We start from the raw sequence: 27,572 nt of genomic DNA on the forward strand, positions 1-27,572 counted from the left end.
CTCAATCAGCATGACAGAGTGAGCTCCAGCCTTGTCCCCGTCAATACTTACTTACACCTGTCAGCTGGTCCTTTTGTGGCAGTGCTGAAATGCAATGGAAATGTTTTTGAGGGATTCAGTTCCTCTGCATGTCAAAGAGGGACTTTGCACTTAATTGCAATTCATCTGATCACTCGTCATAACATTCTGGAGTATATGCAAATTGCCATCATACAAACTGAGGCAGCAGCCTTTGTGAAAATTAATATTTGTGTAATTCTCAAAACTTTTGGCCACGACTGTACAGGACTCAGAGTAAAGCAGTAAGCCAATAGGATTCCTCTGTTTCCCCAAGCCAATAGGATGCCTCTGCCTCTGTGTTTCCCCAAGCCAATTGGATGCCTCTGTGTTTCCCCAAGCCAATAGGATGCGTCTGTGTTTCCCCAAGCCAATCGGATGCCTCTGTGTTTCCCCAAGCCAATTGGATTTGTCTGTGTTTCCCCAAGCCAGTAGGATGCCTCTGTGTTTCCCCAAGCCAATCGGATGCCTCTGTGTTTCCCCAAGCCAATAGGATTTGTCTGTGTTTCCCCAAGCCAGTAGGATGCCTCTGTGTTTCCCCAAGCCAATCGGATGCCTCTGTGTTTCCCCAAGCCAATTGGATGCCTCTGTGTTTCTGCAAGCCGCGGGCGAGGCAAGACAAATATTTCACTTCTATAAGCCAGGCTAAACAACCAGCAGCTTTCCCCCATGTTGCTTCATGTGTAGAACTATCAAGAACTAGACATTTCCACTAGCCAGGAAGCTGTGGCCAGGTTTTAGTGGCTAGCCAAGCCCAGTGTCTCTACTGTCTAGACTCTAGCCTGTAGGTTTGCTAGGGATTGCCAAGACCTGGGTAGCAATACTGTGCTAACTGTCATCCAGCTTTGATGAATCACAGACCTCTATGACTGTATTGTTTATATTCTGTAGTCCCATTGTATTATGTCATTCATTCAATTCTCAATATCCAACTAGAACACCATTTGATTACTAAGCAAGCTATCAATCTAATCAATGAAATGAGTTAAACGCCTGATTAACACACTAGCATTGAGTGAATTGAAAACCAGCAAGCCCCTGACCTCCCCAGAGCCACTTAAGACTATTTTAGCATAATTACTCACATTGACCAAAACAGTGACCTTAAGTGACCCTGAATGACCCCTTGTCGGCCCCCGGTTACCGTGGTAACACTCAGGCAAGGTCAGTACTAACCTTTGCAAATTAGCCCCTCCTGGCTGACGGTCTGTTTGCACACGCCACAGTGCTTGCTCTTCTTGAACGTCTTCACCCGAAAGGTGTGTGAATGGATCCCCTCAAACTCCTCAGGCTGCAAAAGGAAAAGGACAAAGAGTTGGAGGGTTTAGTGTTCAATTGCAGATGGCTCAGTTGGTTTTGGGGCGTGGCGGTGTCGATATAAAGTGGGTTCAATTTGTGTGTAGGCCACCACGGTATTTGCAAGGGTTTTGTGTGGACAAAGTCATTTGGACATTTCTCACAGACTAAGAAAATTACCTTGCATATACCATCACCCAAAATAGTAATAATAGTCAATTTCACATCATCTGTCAGTATACTGTAAGTTAGTTACTTTGCTGCAGAGGATAAGTTCATGAGAGTTACCAGCCTCAGAAATTGCAGCCCAAATAAATTCTTCACAGAGTTCAAGTAACAGACACATCAAGTAACATCATCAACATCAACTGTTCAGAGGAGACTGCGTGAATCAGACATTCCTTATTGAATTGTTGCAGAGTAGGCGAACGGATTATCTCTGCATGTGTAGTTCCCACCATGAAGCATGGAGGAGGAGGAGTGATGGTGTGGGGGTGCGTTGCTGGTGATACTGTCAGTGATTTATTTAGAATTCAAGGCATACTTAAGCAGTATGGCTACCACAACATTCTTCAGCGACACGCCATCCCATCTGGCTTGCGCTTAGTGTGTCTATAATTTGTTTTTCAACAGGACAACGAACCAACATACCTCCAGGCTGTGTAAGGGCTATTTGGCCAAGAAAGAGAGGGATGGAGTGCTGCATCAGATGACTTGGCCTCCAGAATCCCCCGACCTAAACCCAACTATGAAGGTTTTGTTATGAATTGGACCACAGAGTGAAGGAAAAGCAGCCAACAACTTCTCAGCATATGTGGGAACTTCTTCAAGACTGTTGGAAAAGTATTCCAGGTGAAGCTGGTTGAGAGAATGCCAACAGTGTGCATAGCTGTCATCAAGGCAAAGGGTGGCTACTTTGAATAATCTAAAATCTAAAATATATTTACAATTTTTTTGGTTACTTCATGATTCCATGTGTTATTTCATAGTTTGATGTCTTCACTACTATTCTACAATGTAGAAAATAGTAAAAAATAATGAAAAACCCTTGAATGTGTACGTGTGTCCAAACTTTTGACTGGTACTGTATATACAGTGCATCGATTTTTGGGGAACTCTGTTGAGAGTTAGAATAGTAGAATACACAAGGTGTAAGTTCAAAATGTGGTTGTGAATCAGCTAATTCTCTCTTGTTATGTCAATCACTGATAGTCACTCAATTAGCACGTCAGCTAACATTTTTTTTCAATTGGTAAGTAAGTCTAGCGGCCAGCTATCTAAACTTGCAGTAATCATGGTCGATTTACCGACTGGTGGGCCCTCACAAAATTTTGCTTAGGGCCCCCAAAAGGCTAGGGCTGGCTCTGACAGCATGTGTGGGTATGGATGTGGGTATGCAGACCCACGAGCCACTGCGGCCCCTCATGAGTTTGTGGCCCCCACCTCCATCAAAGTCTAACTCCCTGGCTTAGATAATTAACATAATATTCTTCAAATTGACTTTGGCGGTAGGACTTTTTACCTAACTTTGAGATGAAAGGGGAAAGGGGTTTACCTAGTCAGTTGTACAACTGAATGCCATCAACTGAAATCTGTCTTCCGCATTTAACCCCACCCCTTTAATTCAGAGAGATGCGGGGGGGAGGCGGGGGGGCCTGCCTTAATTCACATCCACGTCTGAACGCACAGAACCCAAAACTTTACACATCATAGACGAAAGATTTCTACAGTTGTGTGGAAAGATGTTAGAATTTGGCCCAACAACTGTAGAAATTGTACACTTTGTCTGAGTGCAGACACTCAGCTGTCCTCTACAAGGAAGTAGTCCCCATTTTCTCTACTCTGAGAAACAAAAACAAGAACAACCACATAACCCCATCTCCCTCCACCCCCCCCCTCCCTCCTTTTCCTGGGCCACTGCTGCAAGCCCCCTGAGATGATTCCTATCTGACAGTGTCCACAGTGCAGCCTCCCCTGAAAGGACCCCCTGTCTACAGCCAGCAGCCCCCGTGTTTTCATTCTCCTATAATTACATCTCAACTGTTCTCCCTTCTTCCAGTCTGCCTTCTAAAACCCGCTCGTTGGCAGGGGAGTCGGGGTAATAGAAAAGTCAAAGTGTAGGACAACCGTCTCCCTTAGCGTCTCGGCTCGCTGCTAAACCTGTGTCATGTTCCCTCTTTGTGGTCAGCCTGTCCTTAATGGACAACTTTGGGGGAATCTGTGACATCACTTGCTCTGAGTATTTGCTCAGCTGGTCCCGATTTTGGTATTTTTGAGTTTCTGCTCTGTGGGATACTAAACCCCGCTAACACATGGTCTGTTGGCCCAACAAAGCAATATTGAGCCAATATGACAAAATTATTGTACAAGTTAAGAGAACACACATAACCAGGAGATATCCTGCACGTATGTCACCTGTCTGGAAAGTGAATCAAGACTAACACGTAAACACAGAGAAAAGAATGTACTGTATAACAAAGAGACCCAATGCATTGTGGGATAGCAAAGATGTAAAACAGACCAGAATCTATAACCTACACCCTACCCTTCTTACATGGTGTATGTGTGTGTGTGTGTGTGTGTGTGTGTGTGTGTGTGTGTGTGTGTGTGTGTGTGTGTGTGTGTGTGTGTGTGTGTGTGTCTGGGCATTCACATGTCTCTTAATATAACTCCCTACATATTCTTTATGAGGAAGAAACACTGAGGAAACTGATGAGGGCTTACTGAATGCTTTTCAAGGCAGGAAACGCAGGCCAGAATGGCTTTTTAACATCCATCCAGCTTCCATTAAGCGTGTGCTCGCTGGACAGGGTTAAGAAAAGCCATGAGGTTGGCACATTGACCAACTTTACAGAGGGATTTTACATGGCATGGGAATGCCACAGAGGAAAGGACAGGGAACATCCAGGAATGGCACAGTATGGAGTGACGGTGTGCCATTGAGAATTCCCAGGCCTGAGAGAATTCCCAGACCGGCCACTGCAGCCACACCAGTAATGACTGTGTATACACCGTTTAGTCGTCAATCCCAAGCAGTCGGTGGAAAAAGTGTTTTAAATGCAGTAAGGCAAGGTTAGAGGTAAGCACTTCAGCAGACTCTAGCTTGCTCTCCCCCACCACCTCTCTACATACTGTATATGGCACACCACCCTGCATCCCACTGCTGGCTTGCCACTGAAGCTAAGCAGCGTTGGTCCTGGTCAGACCCTAGATGGGAGACCAGATGCTGCTGGAAGTGGTGTTGGAGGGCCAATAGGAGGCACTCTTTCCTCTGACCTAAAAAAAATATATATATATATATATATATATATATATATATATCAACACCCCAGGACAGTGATTGGGGACATTGCCCTGTGTAGGGTGCTGTCTTTCGAGAGGGACATTAATGTGGTCACAAAAAAAATCTCATGATGCTTATCGTAAGAATAAGGGTTTTAACCCCTTTATCCTGGCCCTCATGGCCACCTAATCATTTCCAATAGGCTCATTCATTCCCCAGGTCGTCGCTGTAAATGAGTTTGGGTTCTCAGTCAACTGGCCTGGTAAAAAAGGGTTAAGTCTACATTCTCTCTCTCTTTTGGTCTTGGTCCCTTAGAACATATCTTTCATCGCACTTTCGTTCTCTCTGTCTCTTTCTCTTCCTCCCCTCTACATTTCTCCCTCCCCCACTTAGCAGAGAGGTAGATTTATGGATGTCTGTGCAGTCTACAGGAAAGCCAAAGGTCTGGTTCCCATGACAGGCAAAGATTAGTGTCGTCTCCCTCCAGTCAAAAGCTAAATATAATTTTATCATCAGACTGATTTAGCATAAGGTGTTTGGGTAAGGACCAGGATTAGCATTAGCCTCGGTTAGCATTCTGTTCAGTCAAATGACCATGACAGTTAGCAGCAGCAATGCTAGCATCATGTGCATAGTTCAATGATTGTTGAGCTTAGCTTTAGTGGGGCAGTCATAAGCTAGTGCTTACTAGCTAAAATGTACATCCTGCCTCAATTTCAACTGCTCATGTATCACTTTGACATGACACCAAATACCTAGTGTGTTGTAGTATTTTCTCTGTTGCTATTCCCACAGCTTTTCCGTAGCCTACCAAGGTGCCTCTTGGACTTAGCCTTGAGACTAACCCTAAACAACAAACTGCTGTTAATCTCAATGCAGCACCTGACCGGCACTCCTATGGGACTGCATATCTCTCCCTGAGCCACATGGTGACGACTAGACAGCCTGACCCTTCATTCCATCTCAGGGCTATGCCTTGCCACGGCCTAATGTGATTATCCTAATCTGGTTAGCCAAAAACAATGACTGGAGCTGTGTTGGGCGGCCATCTTGGCAAGGCCATCTCAGAAGAGGGATGAACCTGTCTGGTGTGACTACATGATAATGGCAGCATTCCATGACAACGCTCAGCCTGGGAATCTGTTTGTTTGTAGGAGATCATATATGTGGGCAAACGGCAAAATTTATTGGTTGTTGCCTATCCAAAACATTAGTGAGAGAGAATAATTGGCATAGACCCTACAACTAGATGTAAATGACTTATACAGGAGCATACTTATACAAAATCAGATCTAGCATCAATTTCCCACAGATCTAGCATCAATTTCCCCTACCACCAATCCTAACCTTAACTATTAGAGGGATACAGAAGAACCCGACATTGTCAGCCGATACAGAGACAGGCCTACAAACATTATGGAGACCCTAGTGCTCCACAGCTGTCTACCCTCTAACCACATTAACCCCAATAACCCAAAACAACATGCTGAGGTGATCTACTATTTCTGGCCTGAGGCATGAATGGGATCTATTCTTTATTTTTTATTTTTTTACTTCAGGGGGACACTGAAACTCTGACTCATGTCAGTGAACGCAGTGTGTTAGCAAGAACAGCTTCATCAAATACCACCCAGGTGAATGCCAATAATTTTACATACATGTTGTATCATATTTATCTGGCTGTAAAGTCAATTATCAAAGAATAAAACTGGAACATATTTGGAAATGTATTCATTATTTTGGATTCCAATCAAATGACACAAACAATGTGCAAGATTTCTAAACTGTTCACACACACACGCACACGCACACGCACACACACACGCACACACACACACACACACACACACACACACACACACACACACACCTGTTTGTCACCTAGTTAGTCAGTTGACAGTGTTGCTATAAAAATGTGAGTCCTGGAGTCTCCTATGTAGGCTCTCATCAAAAACGTAGTTTTGTTCCCACTTCCCAAGAAGAAGAGAGCTCAAGACTGAATGTAAACAATAATAACCACGGTATCATGTATACACAGAGGTAACACTTATTCAAACATTTATACATAATCCATATGGCATGTATTTTTTTCCCCCCAGGTGAACATTACCTACATCACAGAATAGCAAATAAACTGCCTCTTTAGCCTGGTTTAGAAGCCTATTACTCTGTGTAGGGGAGAGTGGACTAAATTAAGTCAAAGGGATAAGTTGGGCCACCCTTGTTTCTAGGAAACTAAATATTTAGGAAGAGTCCAGCACCCCCTTTCCCTTTCCATTTAGGAGGCGGCAGGTGGCCTGGCGGGTAGGAGCGTCTGGCCAGTAATCCCCGAGCTGACAAGTCAAAAATCAGTTGTTCTGCCCCTGAGCAAGTCAGTTTAACCCACTGTCCCCGGGCGCCGTTGATGTGGATGTCGATTAAGGCAGCCTCTCTGATTCAGAGTGGTTGGGTTAAATGCGGAAGACAGAATTCAGTTGTACAACTGACTAGGTATCCCCCTTTCCCTTAATGGAGTCTGTGAAAGAACGAATCATATGAAATGTTTTTGGGAGCCAATGGCCATGGGGTAAGTTGAGCCAATGGCCATGGGGTAAGTTGAGTCAATGGCCATGGGGTAAGTTGAGCCAATGGCCATGGGGTAAGTTGAGCCGATGGCCATGGGGTAAGTTGAGCCAATGGCCACGGGGTAAGTCGAGCCAATGGCCACGGGGTAAGTCGAGCCAATGGCCATGGGGTAAGTTGAGCCAATGGCCATGGGGTAAGTTGAGCCAATGGCCATGGGGTAAGTCGAGCCAATGGCCATGGGGTAAGTTGAGCCAATGGTTGAGCCAATGGTAAGTTGAGCAAATTCAAGTGTTTTCTTCCTAGGTATAACGCAAGACATTATTGCTGGGATATGAAGTAACAACAGGGCCTGGCCGATGTTAAAAGTGATTTAACAAGTAAAATGTTTTGTTAGGCCTTAAGTCTGTTAAAATATACCTAAAAGGGGTAAAAGACAAAAAGTATTGTGTTGAATTGTGTTTGTGTTTCATTCAGAGGGACATTTGTAGGCGGCTTAGCTTACAAGATACCACTTTTTTTTAACAAACTCTGTTTTCAAAACTGTAATGTTTACATGAATTCTGATGATTTCCAGGGATACACAACATCCTGATATATGTTGACATCTTTGTTAGAAAGACTACTACATTTCCCTTGACAGAATGTAATAAATGGCACAACTTACCCCACTCTCCCCTAGTTGTGTTTCCTTCCCTCTTGCAGACAGAGAGTGAGACAATGTCAGGGACACTCACACATACACACACGCCAGACAGGCAAAATATGTCTCAATCTCAGTCTATTCAGCCCAGGGAGTCCCGTTGTATTTGGCTCTCTCAGAGAGAAGAGTGGATCCCCAAAATAAATCAGATTTCTAGTGTTTTCCTCCCCTATTGACCAGGGATATGTAACCGAAACCAGGAGAGTCCAGCAAAACACTTTTGGAAAACTTCAGACCTTCTGCCTGGCCCCACATGTCAGTCACTCCCTAATGGTTTAATTCCCATTAGCAATTTGGGCTGAAGCTCATATTATTTTTTTCGTAACCAAACAAACCTAGCTGTCCTCTGCTTCTCAACCAATCCAGGCCTCCTCTGTTTACCCCGAAATACTATGGAAATAAACATGACAAACAATATAGCAGGGATCCCTTTGTTGGGCCTGGCCCTCTAATTGTTTCTGTTCATCAGGAGGGCCGCCGCCGCTCGCAGACTTTGTTTATTGTTGGTGGGGGGGGGGGGAAGTGGGGGGGGCTCTGGGATACGTGGTGCCGAGTATTGCGCACGGGGGGGGGGGTTGTAGGGTAATAATGGGGATACGTTCACTAGAGACGAGGTCTGTGATGCCAGCCATTGAAATGCCCCTGGCCTGCTGTGGTCCTCCCTGTCGTCTCGCTTTTCTCGCCGCCAGACAGGCACAAAGGCAGATGGCTTGAAACAGACACCCTAGGACCCCTGGGGAGAAGCCAAGGCCAGTGTACACACAGCCCCCTCACTGAGACGCTAAGCTCCTGGGAACAGGGTCCCCCCCCCGAGCCACACACACAATGGAGACCCCTAACCCCAAGGGAGAGAGTGGGGAGTATCGTTTGGGGGCTCCCAGTGGGCTGACAGGATTTAAAGCAGAGCTACAGCACTCTGGGGTAATCTCTCCACGTTTCCTCTGCATAAAAACCATGATCTCCAACTCATTGAAGGGTCATTGAGAGCTAATGGGTGTGCAGGCTTTTGTTTTACCCCTTCAGTGCCACACCTGCTTAAGCCAATCATAGCTCAGACTGAAAAACAATGTAGATGTATTTTTCAATCGGTTGTATTAGTGATGGATTGGCATTTAAAAAAAAACCTGCACAGCGCTATATCACTCCAGAACAGAAGTTGGAGAACTCTGATCTACACGGATCTATGAATAGGTGAAAGCAGTATGGTGAATGTATTATTCACCTCTCCAGTTCAATCACATCTCTTCAGATGGAGAAACTTATCAGAGGAAGCAGCTACAACGAAAGGGAATACCAGTGTGAGACATGGAGAATGAGCAGACCTCTTATCCTCCTCAATAATCTCCAAATCGGTACATTGACAAGCAGCAGAAACAGGGTGAATCACGGCATCTTGATCCAGACCAAAAATGGCTAAACAAAATTGTGATGAATAAAAAAAGTATACCAGTTCAATTTAATGTCCAAATAATTGGCAGCTGTGCCATATAGATTGCAAAATAGTTGGGAAGAGATTTCCGATGAACCGATTTCATGGCACATGGTTTATGAACTTTTTTTTCAAATAATTATTATATTCTATGAAACCAATATAATATTTATATATATGATGATACAACCATCCCAAATTACAAGTTGAAATTATATAGTATCCAAACCCCAGTTTCAAATCACCCCATTACAAACCAATAATGCACAAGGAAACTGAACACAACATGTCTTTTACAAGCTGAACCGTAATGGCGGCCACACAGTGAGCCCCAACAGGGCTGCTTTTCCACACAGTGAGCCCCAACAGGGCTGCTTTTCCACACAGTGAGCCCCAACAGGGCTGCTTTTCCACACAGTGAGCCCCAACAGGGCTGCTTTTCCACACAGTGAGCCCCAACAGGGCTGCTTTTCCACACAGTGAGCCCCAACAGGGCTGCTTTTCCACACAGTGAGCCCCAACAGGGCTGCTTTTCCACACAGTGAGCCCCAACAGGGCTGCTTTTCCACACAGTGAGCCCCAACGGGGCTGCTTTTCCACACAGTGATCCCCAATAGGGCTGCTTTTCCACACAGTGAGCCCAAACAGGGCTGCTTTTCCACACAGTGATCCCCAACAGGGCTGCTTTTCCACACAGTGAGCCCCAACAGGGCTGCTTTTCCACACAGTGAGCCCCAACAGGGCTGCTTTTCCACACAGTGAGCCCCAACAGGGCTGCTTTTCCACACAGTGATCCCCAACAGGGCTGCTTTTCCACACAGTGAGCCCCAACAGGGCTGCTTTTCCACACAGTGAGCCCCAACAGGGCTGCTTTTCCACACAGTGAGCCCAAACAGGGCTGCTTTTCCACACAGTGATCCCCAACAGGGCTGCTTTTCCACACAGTGAGCCCCAACAGGGCTGCTTTTCCACACAGTGAGCCCCAACAGGGCTGCATTTCCACACAGTGAGCCCCAACAGGGCTGCTTTTCCACACAGTGATCCCCAACAGGGCTGCTTTTCCACACAGTGAGCCCCAACAGGGCTGCTTTTCCACACAGTGAGCCCCAACAGGGCTGCTTTTCCACACAGTGAGCCCCAACGGGGCTGCTTTTCCAGCTACAACTCAGAGACATTCTTGCTGGATAAGGTCACCTCGGAAATAAGCTGTTTTCCTCCTTAACGCATAAAAGCTCTGCCATGGATGACTCCCCAGGTCTCACACACTCAGACACACACAGTCAGGAAGCCGGCAGAGTTCAATCCGAGCTGTGAGGCTGGGGAGTGCATCCCTCACCTCATTCATCTACAGGTTTTGCAGACTACACATCACACACACAAACACACACACACACACACACACACACACACACACACACACACACACACACACACACACACACACACACACACACACACACACACACACACACACACACACACACACACACACACACACTTCTGTCTGCATATTAATAAAGCTGGCGCAAAGCCATGTGGTTGAAACCCAAGAGTAGTTAAAAGTGTGTAATAAAGACGGGGTAGGAGAGTTTCACACTATTTTATGGAACACGGTGCCACTAGTCGAACGTGAATAGTAAACCAGCTCTCTGGTTTACACACTGACCAAACGCTAGGCAGTTCAGGGTGACCCCCTCCAGGCTTTTAGATAACGTCTAGTAACAATAATCTACTGCTTGAGAAAATGATGATCCCCTTTATGGTATGCCCTTGAAGTATGGTGAGAGAGAGAGAGAGTGTGTGTGTGCGTGTGCGTGTGCGTGTGTGTGTGTGTGTGTGTGTGTGTGTGTGTGTGTGTGTGTGTGTGTGTCTGTGTGTGAGAGAGAACTCACAGAACCTCAGATGGTGTCAGACAGTGTATCAACTCAATCAACTCCAGCCTGTTCAGTAGTAGTCACCGCTGTGATTCAGAGGGGTGGGGTTAAATGCAAGAAGACACATTTCCGTTGAATGCATTCAGTTGTACAACTGACTGGGTATCCCCCCTTTCCCTTTCCAACGCATCCAGAGATCATGGAGATCATGACCTACTTAACACAGCGTCTCTCACAGCGTCTCTCACATTGTCTCTCAGAGCATCTCTCATATGGGACACCATGTGTGTGAGTGAGATGTTTACAAGAAGTGGGGTCACTGCGGCTGGTCCCATCTGCTACTATGGGAAGTGTGTGTGCCCTGTCGCTGGAACACTCCTCACGCCCCTGCCCTTCCCTCTCTCCAATCCCCACTCCCATTTAGTACCCCCCCCCCCCCCCATGCATGTTTTCTCCCACAAGGCTGTGATTCTTCTTCTCACAACAAGAGAGCAGGCACCTTTGACCTCTTCCACCTCCTTCCACTCTCTGACCTGACCTCACATCCACACTGACACACCAAGGCAGCCTCTAACCCCCAAACAGCATCCAGTCATTTCCATATCTCTTTCCTCTCACCTCTCTCTCTCTCTCTCGCAGCGTCTCCCTCTGTCTCTCACCTCTCTCTCCGTCTCTCAGCTCCCTCTCTCAGCTCCCTCTCTCAACTCCCTCTCTCAACTCCCTCTCTCTCTCCCAGTCTCTCTCCCAGTCTCTCTGACCTCCCTCTCTCACCTCCCTCTTTCTCTCTTCCGTCTCTCTCTCTGTATCTCTCTCTCTCTCCATGTCTCTCTCTAAATGTCTCTCTCTCTCTCCATGTCTCTCTCTCTGTGTCTCTCTCTCCGCCTCTCTCTCTCCGCCTCTCTCTCCGCCTCTCTCTCTCCATCTCTCTCTCTCTCTCACATCTCTCTCTCTCTCTCTCCATCTCTCATCACACGCTCAGTTTTTCTCTCCGTGTCTCTCTCTCAGTGTCTCTCTCTCTCCGTGTTTCTCTCTCTTTCTCTTGGTTTTGAGTACTATGGAGCCCCCAAATGCAGTTTCAATAAAGAGCTTCTGAACTCTGAGGTCAAATTTGAGAACAACCCTGGGACTGTACCAGCTATTGCACATTGATTTTTGACAGGCATGTTGTTAGGAGAATCCACTGGGAGTGGCTGACTGATAGTTCTGTAACAAATATATTAGGAATTCCTCATATTTGTCACACAAAATGAGAGAGAGAGAGAGAGAGCGAGAGAGAGAGACAGAGGGAAAGAGATAAAGAGAGAGAGAGAGCGAGAGAGAGAGACAGAGGGAAAGAGATAAAGAGAGAGAGAGAGAGAGAGACAGAGGGAAAGAGATAAAGAGAGAGAGAGAGAGAGAGAGAGACAGAGGGAAAGAGATAAAGAGAGAGAGAGAGAGAGAGAGACAGAGGGAAAGAGATAAAGAGAGAGTGAGAGAGAGAGACAGAGGGAAAGAGATAAAGAGAGAGAGAGAGACAGAGGGAAAGAGATAGAGAGAGAGCGAGAGAGAGAGACAGAGGGAAACAGATAAAGAGAGAGAGAGAGAGAGAGACAGAGGGAAAGAGATAAAGAGAGAGCGAGAGAGCGAGACAGAGGGAAAGAGATAAAGAGAGAGAGAGAGTGAGAGAGAGAGAGAGAGACAGAGGGAAAGAGATAAAGAGAGAGCGAGAGAGAGAGACAGAGGGAAAGAGATAAAGAGAGAGAGAGAGAGAGAGCGAGAGAGAGAGACAGAGGGAAAGAGATAAAGAGAGAGCGAGAGAGAGAGACAGAGGGAAAGAGATAAAGAGAGAGAGAGCGAGAGAGAGAGAGAGAGAGACAGAGGGAAAGAGAAAGAGATAGAGAGAGAGAGAGAGAGACAGAGAGACAGAGGGAAAGAGAAAGAGAGAGAGAGAGAGAGAGAGAGAGACAGAGGGAAAGAGATAAAGAGAGAGAGAGAGAGAGAGAGAGAGAGAGAGAGACAGAGGGAAAGAGATAAAGAGAGAGAGAGAGTGAGAGAGAGAGAGAGAGACAGAGGGAAAGAGATAAAGAGAGAGCGAGAGAGAGAGACAGAGGGAAAGAGATAAAGAGAGAGAGAGAGAGAGAGCGAGAGAGAGAGACAGAGGGAAAGAGATAAAGAGAGAGCGAGAGAGAGAGACAGAGGGAAAGAGATAAAGAGAGAGAGAGCGAGAGAGAGAGAGAGAGAGACAGAGGGAAAGAGAAAGAGATAGAGAGAGAGAGAGAGAGAGACAGAGAGACAAAGAGAAAGAGAGAGAGAGAGAGAGAGAGACAGAGGGAAAGAGATAAAGAGAGAGAGAGAGAGAGAGCGAGAGAGAGAGACAGAGGGAAAGAGATAAAGAGAGAGCGAGAGAGAGAGACAGAGGGAAAGAGATAAAGAGAGAGAGAGCGAGAGAGAGAGAGAGAGAGACAGAGGGAAAGAGAAAGAGATAGAGAGAGAGAGAGAGAGACAGAGAGACAGAGGGAAAGAGAAAGAGAGAGAGAGAGAGAGACAGAGAGACAGAGGGAAAGAGAAAGAGAGAGAGAGAGAGAGAGAGAGAGACAGAGGGAAAGAGATAAAGAGAGAGAGAGAGAGACAGAGGGAAAGAGAAAGAGAGAGAGAGAGAGAGAGAGAGAGACAGAGGGAAAGAGATAAAGAGAGAGAGAGAGCGAGAGAGAAAAGAAAAATAGGGGAGGGGCATGGAAATGAGAGAGAAAGACAGGGAGGTGGGGAGTGAGTGTGGCTTGAACGTGCCCCCCTACGCTGGTATCCATGGCACAGTCCATCTCAGGGCCGGAATTCGGAGAGTCGTTGACTTGTCAGACACTGTTGAAAACATGCCCTGTCCATCTCCCAAGCCCTGTCCCTCTCGCAAGCCATGTTCCAAGTCCTGTTCCAAGCCCTGTCCATCTCCCAAGCTCTGATCCAAAAAGGTAGTCAACAAGCTGAAGAGATGAACCTGGTTATTATCTAGCTGTCTTGTCCATCAAAACTGCCAAGGAGTTGAAAATGAGCTTAAAAAAACGAATCAATTGTTTGAATGACTATCAATATTTTCCTTTCAACTCTTGGAGTGCTGAGATCAGTTTGGCTAAATAAATAATCAACATTTAGCTAGCATGGTTCAACATTGTGGATAAGGAAAAACACAAGTCAGAGGAATGTTTACCGTTGGTTAAGCAGTAAACAAGGCATGACTTTATAAAATATCTGTACATTACAATGAAAATGGAAATGTGTGAAATGTCTTGTGCAGTGTATCTTTCTAAAGACCTGATTGAATAATAAACTAAATAAACATAATAAATAAAACCGCCCCATAAAGAAACGACAAGAGTTGGATTTGTGTCGCCCCGTCGCCCCGTCTCCAGATGGACTCGACCGCTCGTGTTTATCATCGATCCCATGCTTCAAACAAAACTCTTCAAAAAGTGGTGCTCGGGAAGAGCATTCACATCTGATTGTAATTCGCCGTTATCTGCACAGCAGTCTACATAGTATGGGGGGGGATCAACATTGCCCAAATATTTATATTACCAGCACTCAGGCAACGCAGCCAAAGAGACGATTTATTGTTACTAATATGTTTACTCAGCGTTCGGTCTCTAAGGACCACCCCCCAACCTCTGCTCCCCACAACTCCTATTCCACAAAGCAGAAACCCCACAGCGTATATCCCATGCCCAATTGGTTCCCTTAAAACCCTTCAGTTTCCCCACATTCATGCATCCTTAAAACTTGCATTTACACTTCGCTTAGCGACAACCCTTAAAGAGACAGCGTCAGTAGAATTAAATAGTACAATTAAATAATAAATAGTTAATTCTAGTACAATTAAATAGTTAACACATACACATGGACGCAGCGGTCTAAGGCACTGCATCTCAGTGCTAGAGGCATCACTACAGTCCCTGGTTTGAATCCAGGCTGTATCACATCCGGCTGTGAATGGGAGTTCCATAGGGTGGCGCACAATTGGCCCAGCGTCGTCTGGGTATGGCCGGAGTAGGCCGTCATTGTAAATAAGAATTTGGTCTTAACTGACTTGCCTAGTTAAGTAAAGTTTACACACACACACACACACACACACACACACTGACCAAAACGTTATTTTGTTGGCACTTACGTATGTCCCCATTACCAGTAGAAAATCATCAAAACCTATTTCTTTCACTTACTTGCTGTGCTGTTTCGTTGTTCATTTGTTCAGTTGTTTCCATTCTCAACCAGGATTTCTATGGAACACCGCTTGGGTCTTTGTGTGTCAAAAAAACCATACTATTTAACATAATCTGTTTCAGTAGCTATAGTTAGCACGCTAACTATATAGCTAGGTGTCATCATCTAAAATAACCCTAATTTATAAGACAGTTTTTATTTGATTAATGGTGGTTGGACCCATCTATGTGAAGTTAGCCACAATAAGGATTAGTCACAATAGTGGACTTTGCGGTTAGCCTTCCAAATAAAAGTATGGCATAATTATACTATTTGTATTCATTTGCATCACTGTCAATGACATACTTTTATTTTGAAGGCAAACCGCAAATTCCACTATTGTTCCTAATCCTTATTGTGGCTAGTTTCACAACATAACTCGGTCTGGTCGAGCCTCACTAGCCAGATGAAGCTAGCTGGCTGCTTATAACGTTATCTTTGGGCAACTGTGTTAAGTAGTTGGCTAGCTATTTATTTTCATGAACTGAAGTTCAATTTCAATAGGCGAACAAGTAGTGACAACCTAGCTAATACTTGCTCACAAGGATTCCCAAATCATTGTTAAGAATAATGAAAATGACTGCAGTTTCTACTGGTCATTGTTTTCAGGCTGGTTGTATTGGTGCTAGCTAGGTACCAAGCTAAAGCTAGCTACCCCAGAGGTTGCGAACACAAATTATGCTTTATTACCAACGCGGTATTGTAAACACATCGTTCGTGGCCGGTGGTTTTTTTGTACAGCTTTGACAGTGTCGTCTGGCCCAGGAGTGTGAAGGTGAACGGAAAGGCACTCTGCCTGGCCGGTTCCCCTCTCTCCACGGGGATTCTCTAACCCTATTACAGGGGCTGAGTCACTGGCTTACTGGTGCTCTTCCATACCGTCCCTAGGAGGGGTGCGTCACTTGAGTGGGTTGAGTCACTGACGTGATCTTCCTGTCTGGGTTGGCGCCCCCCCCCTTGGGTTGTGCCGTGGGGGAGATCTTTGTGGGCTATACTCGGCCTTGTCTCAGAATGGTAAGTTGGTGGTTGAAGATATCCGTCTAGTGGTGTGGGGGCTGTGCTTTGGCAAGGTGGGTGGGGTTAAATCCTGCCTGTTTGGCCCTGTCCGGGGGTATCGTCGGACAGGGCCACAGTGTCTCCCAACCCCTCCTGTCTCAGCCTCCAATATTTATTCTGCAGTAGTTTATGTGTCGGGGGCTAGGGTCAGTCTGTTATATCTGTAGTATTTCTCCTGTCTTATCCGGTGTCCTGTGTGAATTTAAGTATACTCTCTCTAATTCTCTCTCTTTCTCTTTTTTTCTCTCTTTCTTTCTCTCTCTCTCGGAGGACCTGAGCCCTAGGACCATGCCTCAGGACTGCATGGCCTGATGACTCCTTGATGTCCCCAGTCCACCGGGCCATGCTGCTACTCCAATTTCAACTGTTCTTTCTGCGGCTATGGAACCCTAACCTGTTCACCGGACGTGCTACCTTGTCCCAGACCTGCTGTTTTCAACTCTCTAGAGATAGTAGGAATGGTAGAGAACTCCTAATGATCGGCTATGAAAAGCCAACTGACATTTACTCCTAAGGTGCTGACTTGCTGCACCCTCGACAACTACTGTGATTGTTATTATTTGACCATGCTGGTCATTTATGAACATTTGAACATCTTGGCCATGTTCTGTTATAATCTCCACCCGGCACAGCCAGAAGAGGACTGGCCACCCCTCATCGCCTGGTTCCTCTCTAGGTTTCTTCCTGGGTTTTGGCCTTTCTAGGGAGTTTTTCCTAGCCACCGTGCTTCTTCACCTGCATTGCTTGCTGTTTGGGGTTTATGCTGGGTTTCTGTACAGCACTTTGAGATATCAGCGGATGTAAGAAGGGCTATATAAATACATTTGATTTGATATTGATTTGATTCTGTTATAATCTCCACCCGGCACAGCCAAAAGAGGACTGGCCACCTCTCATAGCCTGGTTCCTCTCTAGGTTACTTCCTAGGTTCCTGCCTTTCTAGGGAGTTTTTCCTAGCCACCATGCTTCTACACCTGCATTGCTTGTTGTTTGTGGTTTTAGGCTGGGTTTCTGTACAGCACTTTGTAACATCAGCTGATGTAAATACATTTGATTGATTGATTGATTTTTGACACGCAAAGACCCAAATGCTGTTCCATAGTATGTATGTCGTGAAGCTAATAGCAGTGACGCTATTACTGTGTAACTCCAGTAGGGCAACATCTGAATAATAGCACACTTGATAGTGTTAACCGGTGCTCAACCAGTCGGCGAAAGACAACCTCACCCACGACAGAGAACGGTTCAGTGTCAAGGGCAATGAATTCCATTATATTGGCTTTAATGGATTTCGCCTTTGAGTTGTCTCACTGACATTTTCTACTCTTTCAAATGACTGCTCGACTTGTTGACTGCTCGATCTACACAGCAGACATTGTGGGCTAGTTCAGGAATGCTGTGTTGCACGTACAGCGCAAAACTTTACGTGGCGTCATTACGTCATGTACCTTCTTATATAGGTATGCACTTCAGCTTTGACATCCGTTTTGCACATCGGGAGTTAAACTAGACATTGGCCGATACCGATGTTGGCATTTTCAGCTAATATCAGTCAATTCGATATGTTCACAGATATAAGAGACAGTGTCAGTCATTAGCCCCTTTAAAAAGACCGTCAGTCATTAGGCACCTTAAAGAGACAATGTTAGTCATTAGGCCCTTAAAACTTCTTGATGCACCCGTGCAGAGTGCCAAATACAAATTAAATTACAAAAAATATTTAATTTTCATGAAATCACCAGTGCAATATAGCAAAACACAGCTTAGCTTGTTGTTAATCCACTTGGCGTGTCAGATTTCAAAAAAGCTTTTCGGCGAAAGCATACCAAACGTTTATGTAAGGACATCTCTCTCAGTAGACAAAACATGACAAACAGCTAGCAGCCAAGTAGATTGGTCACGAAAGTCAGAAAAGCAATAAAATGAATTGCTTACCTTTGATGATCTTCAGATGATTGCACTCACGAGACTCCCAGTTACACGATAAATGTTCCATTTGTTCCATAAAGATAATTTTTATATCCAAAATACCTCCATTTGGTTGGCGCGTTATGTTCAGAAATCCACAGGCTCGAGCGGTCAAGACGAAAATTCCAAATAGTATCCGTAAAGTTCGTAGAAACATCGATCCTAATCAATCCTCAGGTTGTTTTTACAATATATAATTGATAATATTTCAACCAGGACTGTAGCTTCTTCAATAGGAGAGAGAGAGAAAATGTCTGCTCCAAGCTGTTGCGCATGCAAAACGCTGCTGGCACCCAGCCATCCAATGACGCGATGTGATCTTAGTCACTCATTTTTTTAAATAAAAGCCTGAAACTATGTCTAAAGACTGTTCACACCTTGAGGAAGCCATAAGAAAAGGAATCTGGTTGATATCGCTTAAATGGAGCGAAGGCAGGCTATGGAACAGAGAGCTTTCAGGAAAAACAGCACTTCCGGGTTGGATTTTCCTCAAGTTTTCGCCTGCAATATCAGTTCTGTTATACTCACAGACAATATTTTGACAGTTTTGGAAACTTTAGAGTGTTTTCTAAAATACTGCCCCCTACACTCAACAGGTTAAAGAGACAGCCTCAGTCATTAGGCACCTTAAAGAGACAGTGTTAGTCATTAGGCCCCTTAAAGAGCCAGCATCAGTCATTAGGCACCTTAAAGAGACAGTGTCAGTCATTAGGCACCTTAAAGAGACCGTGTTAGTCATTAGGCCCATTAAAGAGACCGTGTTAGTCATTAGGCCCCTTAAAGAGGCCAACGGCCAACAGGAGTTTGGTTGAAGGCGGGGGATGTTGTTGCAGGCTGCAATACAGAGGAAATGTGCCCCATTATCATTAATCTGTTCCCTCTTTCTATATGAAGGGAGGAATTGTACCTCTTTCTCCTCCTCTCTGTTCTCCTGTACTCTGGTTCCCTCCATCCACTGACCTCGCAATGTACGGTCACCTGCTTTTCATTTAGGGAGAAATGCACCTCCGGCATTCCAATCTTTCCGTCTCTCGCTCACACTCTTTCTCTCAACATGATTTTCATCTCAGCGAGGTGAATCCCAGGAAGGAAATCACTCAGTCATCCAGTAGTGAAGAGAGAAAATCCCCCCTTTTTTCACAGGCCATCAACAGCATAGAGAGAGAGAGAGAGAGAGAGAGAGAGAGAAAGAGAGAGAGAGAGAGAGAGCTAAAGAGGGAGAGGAGCCAGACTTTGATTCTATAGTATCAATTCACTATTGAGTTCCCTAACAAGAAACCTTATTTCTGTCAACTGAGTTCTCTAACAGCTGTGGTATGTTAATATAAGTATGCATGAATAAAGTTGCATAATACAAACAAACAGGTTTCATTTACAAATAGTCTTAAACTGTTACTTTGCAAACATACTTAATCTCACTACCAGAATTAGAGATGCACTCTCACTTTTGGACAATTTCAGCCAGTAGTTTTGAAAGTGGTTGTCAAGATCCAAAAGTGGTCCCCATTTTTTGTGTACTTGGTCATCCATTTTGTGTGGAATCATACACATTTGGAAATTTGTTACGATTTTGATGTGTTTAATATCCTGGAGTGCATCTTTAATTCACCACTTGAACACCACTTTAGGTCTATATTCCACTTAGACAACGGTAAATGTACAGCCTAAATAAGGTATAAGGTTTAAACAATTTAAGACAGCTTAAAGTCTTTTGACAAATCTCACAAAAAAACAAATGTCTGAACTTCAAACACAAAACAATTACTTTGAACAATGACTGTGCTTTGGCTCTCAGTCTGCGGGGATGTTTAACTCCAGTTTGTCCCAGCCCCAGACGCAGACTGGACACAGTGGCTTCCTGTCCCGTCGGTCCAGTCCGGACCAAACCTGAAACTGGGAGAAATTACACCCCATCTGTCTTCGTGTCCACCCCCCAATCCACTGTTTATTTGTCCTTTAAACCCCTTTCCCTCCCTCTCTCTTTCTCTCAAACATGTTGGAGATGACTAGGATAATCTAGGTCTTTGTAGGCTCAATTGAGCTGGTTGATGGTTTGGTTAGAGACTGACAATCTGTGAAAGGAACACAGACCCATAGGTGAATTGAAAACAAAATCACATGGTATAGTTACTGTTTTTTCTATTGAAGTTTAAATGATATGTTGTACGGTGCCTCAGCCTCACAATAATTAAGCATATAATGTACGGTTGTCCCCGAAAAAAAATAATTTGGTCGACCGGAAGTCGTCTGTTCTTTCCACCAAATTTTAAAGGTGTATTTTTCCATATATAGACACACCCTATGTGTTTTAATAAAATCAATAGTATGCATTGAGCTGGTCTGATGCTTTAAGCTTATGGTTTGATGAAATAAGACAAATGCCTCAAGAGGGCGCCAGAGATCTAGCAAACTAGAAGAAAAAAACTCAACCTGACCTAACTGTTCTCCTCCCGCTCTTGCTGGCTTTCGAAGATTCTGACATTACTCTCCTGAAGTTGCCGGCAATAGGCTACACGAGGAGTCGGCAACCTTTCTCAAGTGGAATGTCAATTTATCTTACTATTTCTACCCATCTGCGTGCCAGTTATGGTTTTCATATGCACATTATCGTGAAACAGTTTCATTTAATTTATAATAACGTCTTCGTGTCTCAAAATCATCCATCCAAATCTAAATGAAAATGATACAAACTAAAAACAAACTTCTATTGCAACTATGTAGAAATAGCCTACATATTGACAACAAATAAAAACATTGCAGCCTGCAGGTAGAAAATATCCTGATAAAAAGTGAGCTCCAGACAGACACAGCTGTCGGCTATTTGTGCAAGGGATAAGAAGCGATGCTTGACTTGGGCAGGAGCTCACTGGAGCTGAGTACCAGCACCTCAAATTGTCTACTGCTTGAGCTCCTGTTCCTCTTATAAAATATTACCTAAAAAGTATTGTGGAGCTCCTGCCTCTAAATATAAACAGTACCAGCACCCAAATTGAGTACCGGAAAGATTTTTCAAATACATTGAGGATCTATTGTCACTGTCAATGGATGTAAAGACAGACTTTGTTTGCTTGCTGTTTGAAGTGAAGAAAACATTACTTTGAGAAGCTCCACAGGTGATTAGTGGTGGTGCGTTAAGTCAATCAGAAATACTATCAGATACCCAACTGGGCACATTTATATGCCTACATTTGTGTGCAGGCCCGGTAGCCTATAGGTCTACTTCTATGCGTGCAAGTCCTTACTAAACATTGACAGGAGTTCTCCAAACAAAAGAAGATGAATAAATTGACAAAACTGGAATGAAATAAACCCAAACTTTCTGTGTAGCATAGGTTGTGCACTCTGTGTCTTCACTCCGACAATGTGAACATAAATGACAGTACCCAAAGTAACAAACACTGTACATTAGGAATTAACGGTAAATGTACTACTGGTTATATACATAATGGGAAATTGATATAGACTAACAATCAAACGCAAACATTTCACACAATGAAGTTATGAAATGCTGAATGTGCACAAATTGGAGGGAGAGAGCACATTCTGGAGAGAGAAGTGCATTGTGCATCTGGGCGCATGGTCATTCCAACATTTGCATTGGCCATGCAGCATTTAGGGTGATGCGGCCTCAGAAGGAGTCAGGGCATGCATACTTGGGCTTTGTAGAGCAGCCCCTAACTACCGTGAACCAATCATGTCAATGCAGAGCTATACAGAGCCCTCCGCTTTGTTACAACATTTGGGAGGCACATGGCGATGTGGTACAGAGCTCCATTTGGCCTCTGCATGCCTCTCTCTGGAGGACAATGGTGTCACACCCTTCATCTCTGACCACATCTTCGGATCAAGCATAAATTGGCATTTAGTCGAGGCCTCCGGAATGAATTAGATCACTGAGATGGGCGCAAATATATATTTATATTATATTTTACTGCTCGACTAAACAATCTTGGTCGACCAACAGCCTAAAGACCAAACAATCGACCAGTAGACGAATTGGGGTTGGCCTCAATATAATTTTGGCAACATGGCGAGTATGCAAAATGATCTACAACCTCTACCAGAAAAAACGAGACTGATGCAATTAACAATTTCCTGGCGCTTTCCCAGCTACAATAAAGTGAAATGCTGAGCTAAAATAAAGTCAGGCCTATTTAGGAAAATTCCTCCAGGATAAAAGAGACTATGATGATTGAATTGAGAGACGAGAGAGCAGGGAGTAATGTCCTTACACTATTAAAATGGTATGTAATAGCTTTTTTTTAAGTGTTTTGAATGATTTAATCACAACCATGTAAAGCAGTTAAATGTGACAGGATATTGAATGACAGAACTTCATTTCCTTGGTGTAGGCTGTGCTCGTTTTGTGAAACCAAAACATAATTCTCTCTTAGAGGCCATTGTGACATTGCAACAACTGAAAAGAAATGTCACAAATTGAGCAACACTGAAGAAATAGACCCCGATAACAGACTCTAAACCTGTTCCTGCAAGTAGCCCGCTTTAATGGTCCTAATCCCTGCTCACCTTAAAGTCAAGTTCATCATCACAAATGAGCCCAGAAAAGACCAGTGCTACAAGTTGGCTTGATCTTTGACAATAGATGAGGCTTCATAAGCACAAAATAACTTACTTGAAACTGACGCAGACCTCTGAACATATTGGAGTGGGTGGTGGTAATATAAACCATGGCATGATCCAGCTTGTACAATGCCTTCAGAAAGTACCTCTTGACTTAATTCAATTTGTTTGTGTTACAGACTGAATTCAAAATAGATTAAACAAAATAACATTGACCACATTGACAAAGTTAAAACATATTTTTTAGAAATGTTGTACATTTATTGAAAATGAAATACAGAAATATCTCATGTACATAATTAATGACAAAGTTAAAACATATTTTTTAGAAATGTTGTACATTTATTGAAAATGAAATACAGAAATAGCTCATGTACATAATTATTAACACCCCAATACTTTGTAGAAGCACCTTTGGCAGCAATTGCAGCTGTGAGTGTTTCTGGGTAATTCACTAAGAGCTTTCCACACCTGGATTATGCAACATTTGCCCTCATTATTTCCCTAATTCTTCAAGCACTGACAAATTGGTTGTTGATCATTGCTAGACAATAATTTTCAGGTCTTGCCATTGAATTTCAAGTACATTTAAGTCAAAACTGTAACTCAACCACTCAGGAACATTCACTTGATAAGCAACTCCAGTGTAGATTTGACCTTGTGTTTTAGGTTATTGTCCTGATGAAAGGTGAATTAATCTCCCGGTGTCTGGTGGAAAGCTGACTGAACCACGTTTTCCTCTAGGACTTTTCCTATGCTTAGCTCCATTCTGTTTATTTTTTTATCCGTAAAAACTCCCCAATGCTTTCACATTTACAAGCAAACTCATAACATGATGCAGCCACCACTATGCTTGAAAATATGGAGAGTGGTACTCAGTAATGTGTTGTATTGGATTTGCCCCTGTCACGCCCTGACCTTAGAGAGCCTTTTTGTGTCTCTATTTGGGTTAATCACGGTGTGATTTGGGTGGGCATTCTATGTTTTGTATTTCTTTGTGTTTGGCCCGAGTGTGGTTCCCGATCAGAGGCAGCTGTCTATCGTTGTCTCTGATTGGGAATCATACTTAGGTAGCCTTTTTTCCCACCTATGTTGTGGGATCTTATTCTTGTATTGTTGCTGTTGAGCCCTACAAGGCTGTTGGTTCTCTCTTTCTTGTTTTTTCTGGTTATCATTAAAGAATATGATTAACCTACATCTTGGTCTAATTCCACCAATGACGATTGTCACAGCCCCAAACATAACGCTTTGTATTCAGGACAAGAACTGAATTGCTTTGCCACATTTTTTGCAGTATTACTTTAGTGCCTTGTTGCAAACAGGATGCATGTTTTGGAATATTTTTATTCTGTACAGGTTTCCTTTTTTTCACTCTGTCAATTAGGTTAGTACTGTGGAGTAACTGCAATGTTATTGTAGTAACTACAATGTTATCCATCCTGAGTTTTCTCTTATCACAGCCATTACACACCATTGGCTTCATTGTGAAATCCCTGAGTCGTTTCCATCCTCTCCGGCAACTGAGTTAGGAAGGACGCCTGTATCTTTGTAGTGACTGGGTGTCACAACAAATCCTCAAAGGGATATTCAATGTCTGCTTTTTTTTACCCATCTACCAATAGGTGCTGTTCTTTGTGAGGCATTGGAAAACCTCCCTGGTCTTTGTGGTTGAATCTGTGTTTGAAATTGACTGCTCGACTGAGAGACCTTACATGTGTGGAGTACAGAGAAAGTAGCCATTCAAAAATCATGTTAAACACTTTGATTGCACACAGAGTAGGTCCATGTAACTCATTATGTGACTTGTTAAGCATATTTTTTACTCCTGAACGTATTTAGGCTTGCCATAACAAAGGGGTTGAATACTTAGAGACATTTCAGCTTTTCATGTTAAATTAATTTGTGAACATTTAGAAAATGTAATTCCACTTTGACATTATGGGCTATTGTATGTAGGCATGTGACAAAAAACATCTCAATTTAATCCATTATAAGTTCAGGCTGTAACACAACAAAATGCGGGAAAAGTCAAGGGGTGTGAATACTTTCTGAAGGCACTGCAATGCATAAGGGTATTCCCACAGGAAACAACCACCAAACTGTATGCCTCAAGGCATACACACCCTTGTGGAACTTAGGTTCTCTTTTGTACCATCGTAAGTAATGAAGTTACACTTGTATCTTCAGCAGTGTTTAGGAATGCACTCAAAACAAATTCCACACAGGAGGCTCATAGTCTGTTACTGAAAGTTGTTTACCTCAAGAAGCAGATACTGAAATATAACATGGTCTTGTGGAAACATAGCACCTCAACCAAAAACATCAAGAATAAAGCCAAGCGCAGGAATTATGGTCACTTCAGTTTGGTTACTGTGTTTGTCACGGACAATAGTTTGGCCACAGTCTCTTTTGCCACCGTAAGTTGGTCAGACAATGCCTCCTTGGACGCTAGCATCAAGGGAGGAGTCAGAGATCATTAGACTATTGATATTGATTGGTTCTACAGTCTCGCCAGCCAGCGGGTGCATCCAGACTGAGCTCTCAGACTACTAGATTCAGCTAGTGGGCCTGGCCTGGCCCAGACATCCCTCTAATGGTGGTGTTGTCATGGTGTAAAATCCCAGGCTGTCAGAGTACTGCATTCGGCCTGGCCGGGCCCAGACATCCCAGGCTGTCAGAGTACTGGATTCGGTCTGGCCCAGCCCAGACATCCCAGGCTGTCAAAGTACAGAATTCTCTATTCTCCTTCATCTGAAGGCCAGCCTAATGATGAACCTGTCAAGTTCTTTCTAGAATAGGGGAAGGAGCCAATGAAGGAAAGGAGACCATGAAGGGAATGAACTGAGGAATGCACAAATCTTTAGACATGTGAGAAAGAGCCTTAGAATTCACCCCTCGGTCACAGTAGTGGAGGTGTATTAGGAGAATCTCCATGTTAAAATGTTCCAGGAACTCAACATGGCCATATAAGGTAAAGGCTAAGTTGCTGAATGTATCAGGGACTCAACATGGCCATATAAGGTAAAGGCTCAGGTGCTGAATGTATCATGAACTCAACATAGCCATATAAGGTAAAGGCTAAGTTGCTGAATGTATCAGGAACTCAACATGGTCATATAAGGTAAACGGCTCAGGTGCTGAATGTATCAGGAACTCAACATGGCCATATAAGGTAAAGGCTAAGTTGCTGAATGTATCAGGAACTCAACATGGTCATATAAGGTAAAAGGCTCAGATGCTAAATGTATCAGGAACTCAACATGGTCATATAAGGTAAAAGGCTCAGGTGCTGAATGTATCAGGAACTCAACATGGCCATATAAGGTCAAGGCAGTGTTCACAACGAGACAGAAAGTGGGGTTTATAGACAACGCAAGGAATCAAAACTGAGGCTAAAATCCCTAAATATATAAAGAGCAATACAGGAATGTGTGAATGTTCATACGGACTCATGCATAGCAGTCCATGTTTGAACACACCTACATATTATACACGTATAACCTCATTATTGAATGTAGCCAAGGCTGTTTGGGGATGAGCTATGAATGAGTGAGGGATTTCAGAGGTAGATGCTGGGGAGGCTGTGGGAAACCTGGTCTCTCGGTTCACAGCCGTGTCTCAGTTCCTGTTCAAATGACCCATGACCTCCACTGGGCTCAGGGCCAGCCAACCAACCCTCTCCATGAGGGATGTCACCTGTGGAGCTTTATTGGCCTCTCTTTCAGTCGAATCCACAGTCTACAGAGCAAAATGTGTGGTTTTGAAATAGAATATTTCTCAAAGCAAAGCATGTCGACTCTGGAATGTAAAACTCATGCTGAACAACATTTAAACACAAATGGGCTCATGCCAAGGCTCTCCTTGAAGAAGCATATTTTAAAGAACTGTAATTCTTATAAAAAGCAATGTCGTTTGAGCCACAACCGTTTAATGTGATCGTGAGCACGTGTAAACACTGAGGGGAGATTCTGTAGACACAGATGACACATACGGGACTAAAAAGCATGCTCAATGGAGAATGTGATTCTAAAGGAATAGGCTTAATCTGGATCTGGGCAACCGGTCCCTGGATGTACTAACAACATATTTATTAAAGGATAGCTGCCCACTGGCCAAAAGAGTATTAGGCAAAAACCAAAACCAAATGTATCCTTATACAACAAAACTCTGCCTGTTTTAGCAAGGGACGGCCAAGAAACAAAAGCCCATATGGCTCAATATAACGTTGGAGTCTTTTCTCAAGCAGCTCTAGACTAGGGTTCGACCGATTAATTGCCATGGTCGATTACTTAGGGCCGATGTCAAGTTCTCATAACAATCGGTAATCATCCTTTTTAGACCCCGATTTTGGCCGATTACATTGCAATACACAAGGAGACTGCGTGGCATGCTGGCCACCTGTTACGCGAGTGCAGCATCAAAATAACCTTGTGGGTCCACGGAGCCAAGGTAAGTTGCTAACTAGCATTAAACTTATCTTATAAAAAACAATCAATCTCCACATAATCACTAGTTAACTACACATGGTTGATG

The 27,572-nt window shown here is 44.0% G+C and overlaps 1 protein-coding gene across 5 annotated transcripts in view; it reads right to left on the reverse strand.

Annotated features, from left to right (window-relative positions):
- The window catches only part of LOC110520604 (tensin-1), a 325,072-nt gene that overhangs the window by 205,731 nt on the left and 91,769 nt on the right, over positions 1-27,572 (reverse strand). For all 5 annotated transcript variants that reach the window (XM_090230422.1, XM_090230420.1, XM_090230425.1 and 2 more), the window contains exon 2: positions 1,234-1,348. In XM_090230422.1, the coding sequence (XP_090086548.1) occupies positions 1,234-1,348 (115 nt within the window). The remainder of the gene's footprint in view (positions 1-1,233; positions 1,349-27,572) is intronic.

The sequence above is a fragment of the Oncorhynchus mykiss genome, chromosome 3 (genome assembly GCF_057628025.1).
Source record: "Oncorhynchus mykiss isolate SJ-2025 chromosome 3, ASM5762802v1, whole genome shotgun sequence".
NCBI classification, from domain to species: Eukaryota; Metazoa; Chordata; class Actinopteri; order Salmoniformes; family Salmonidae; genus Oncorhynchus; species Oncorhynchus mykiss.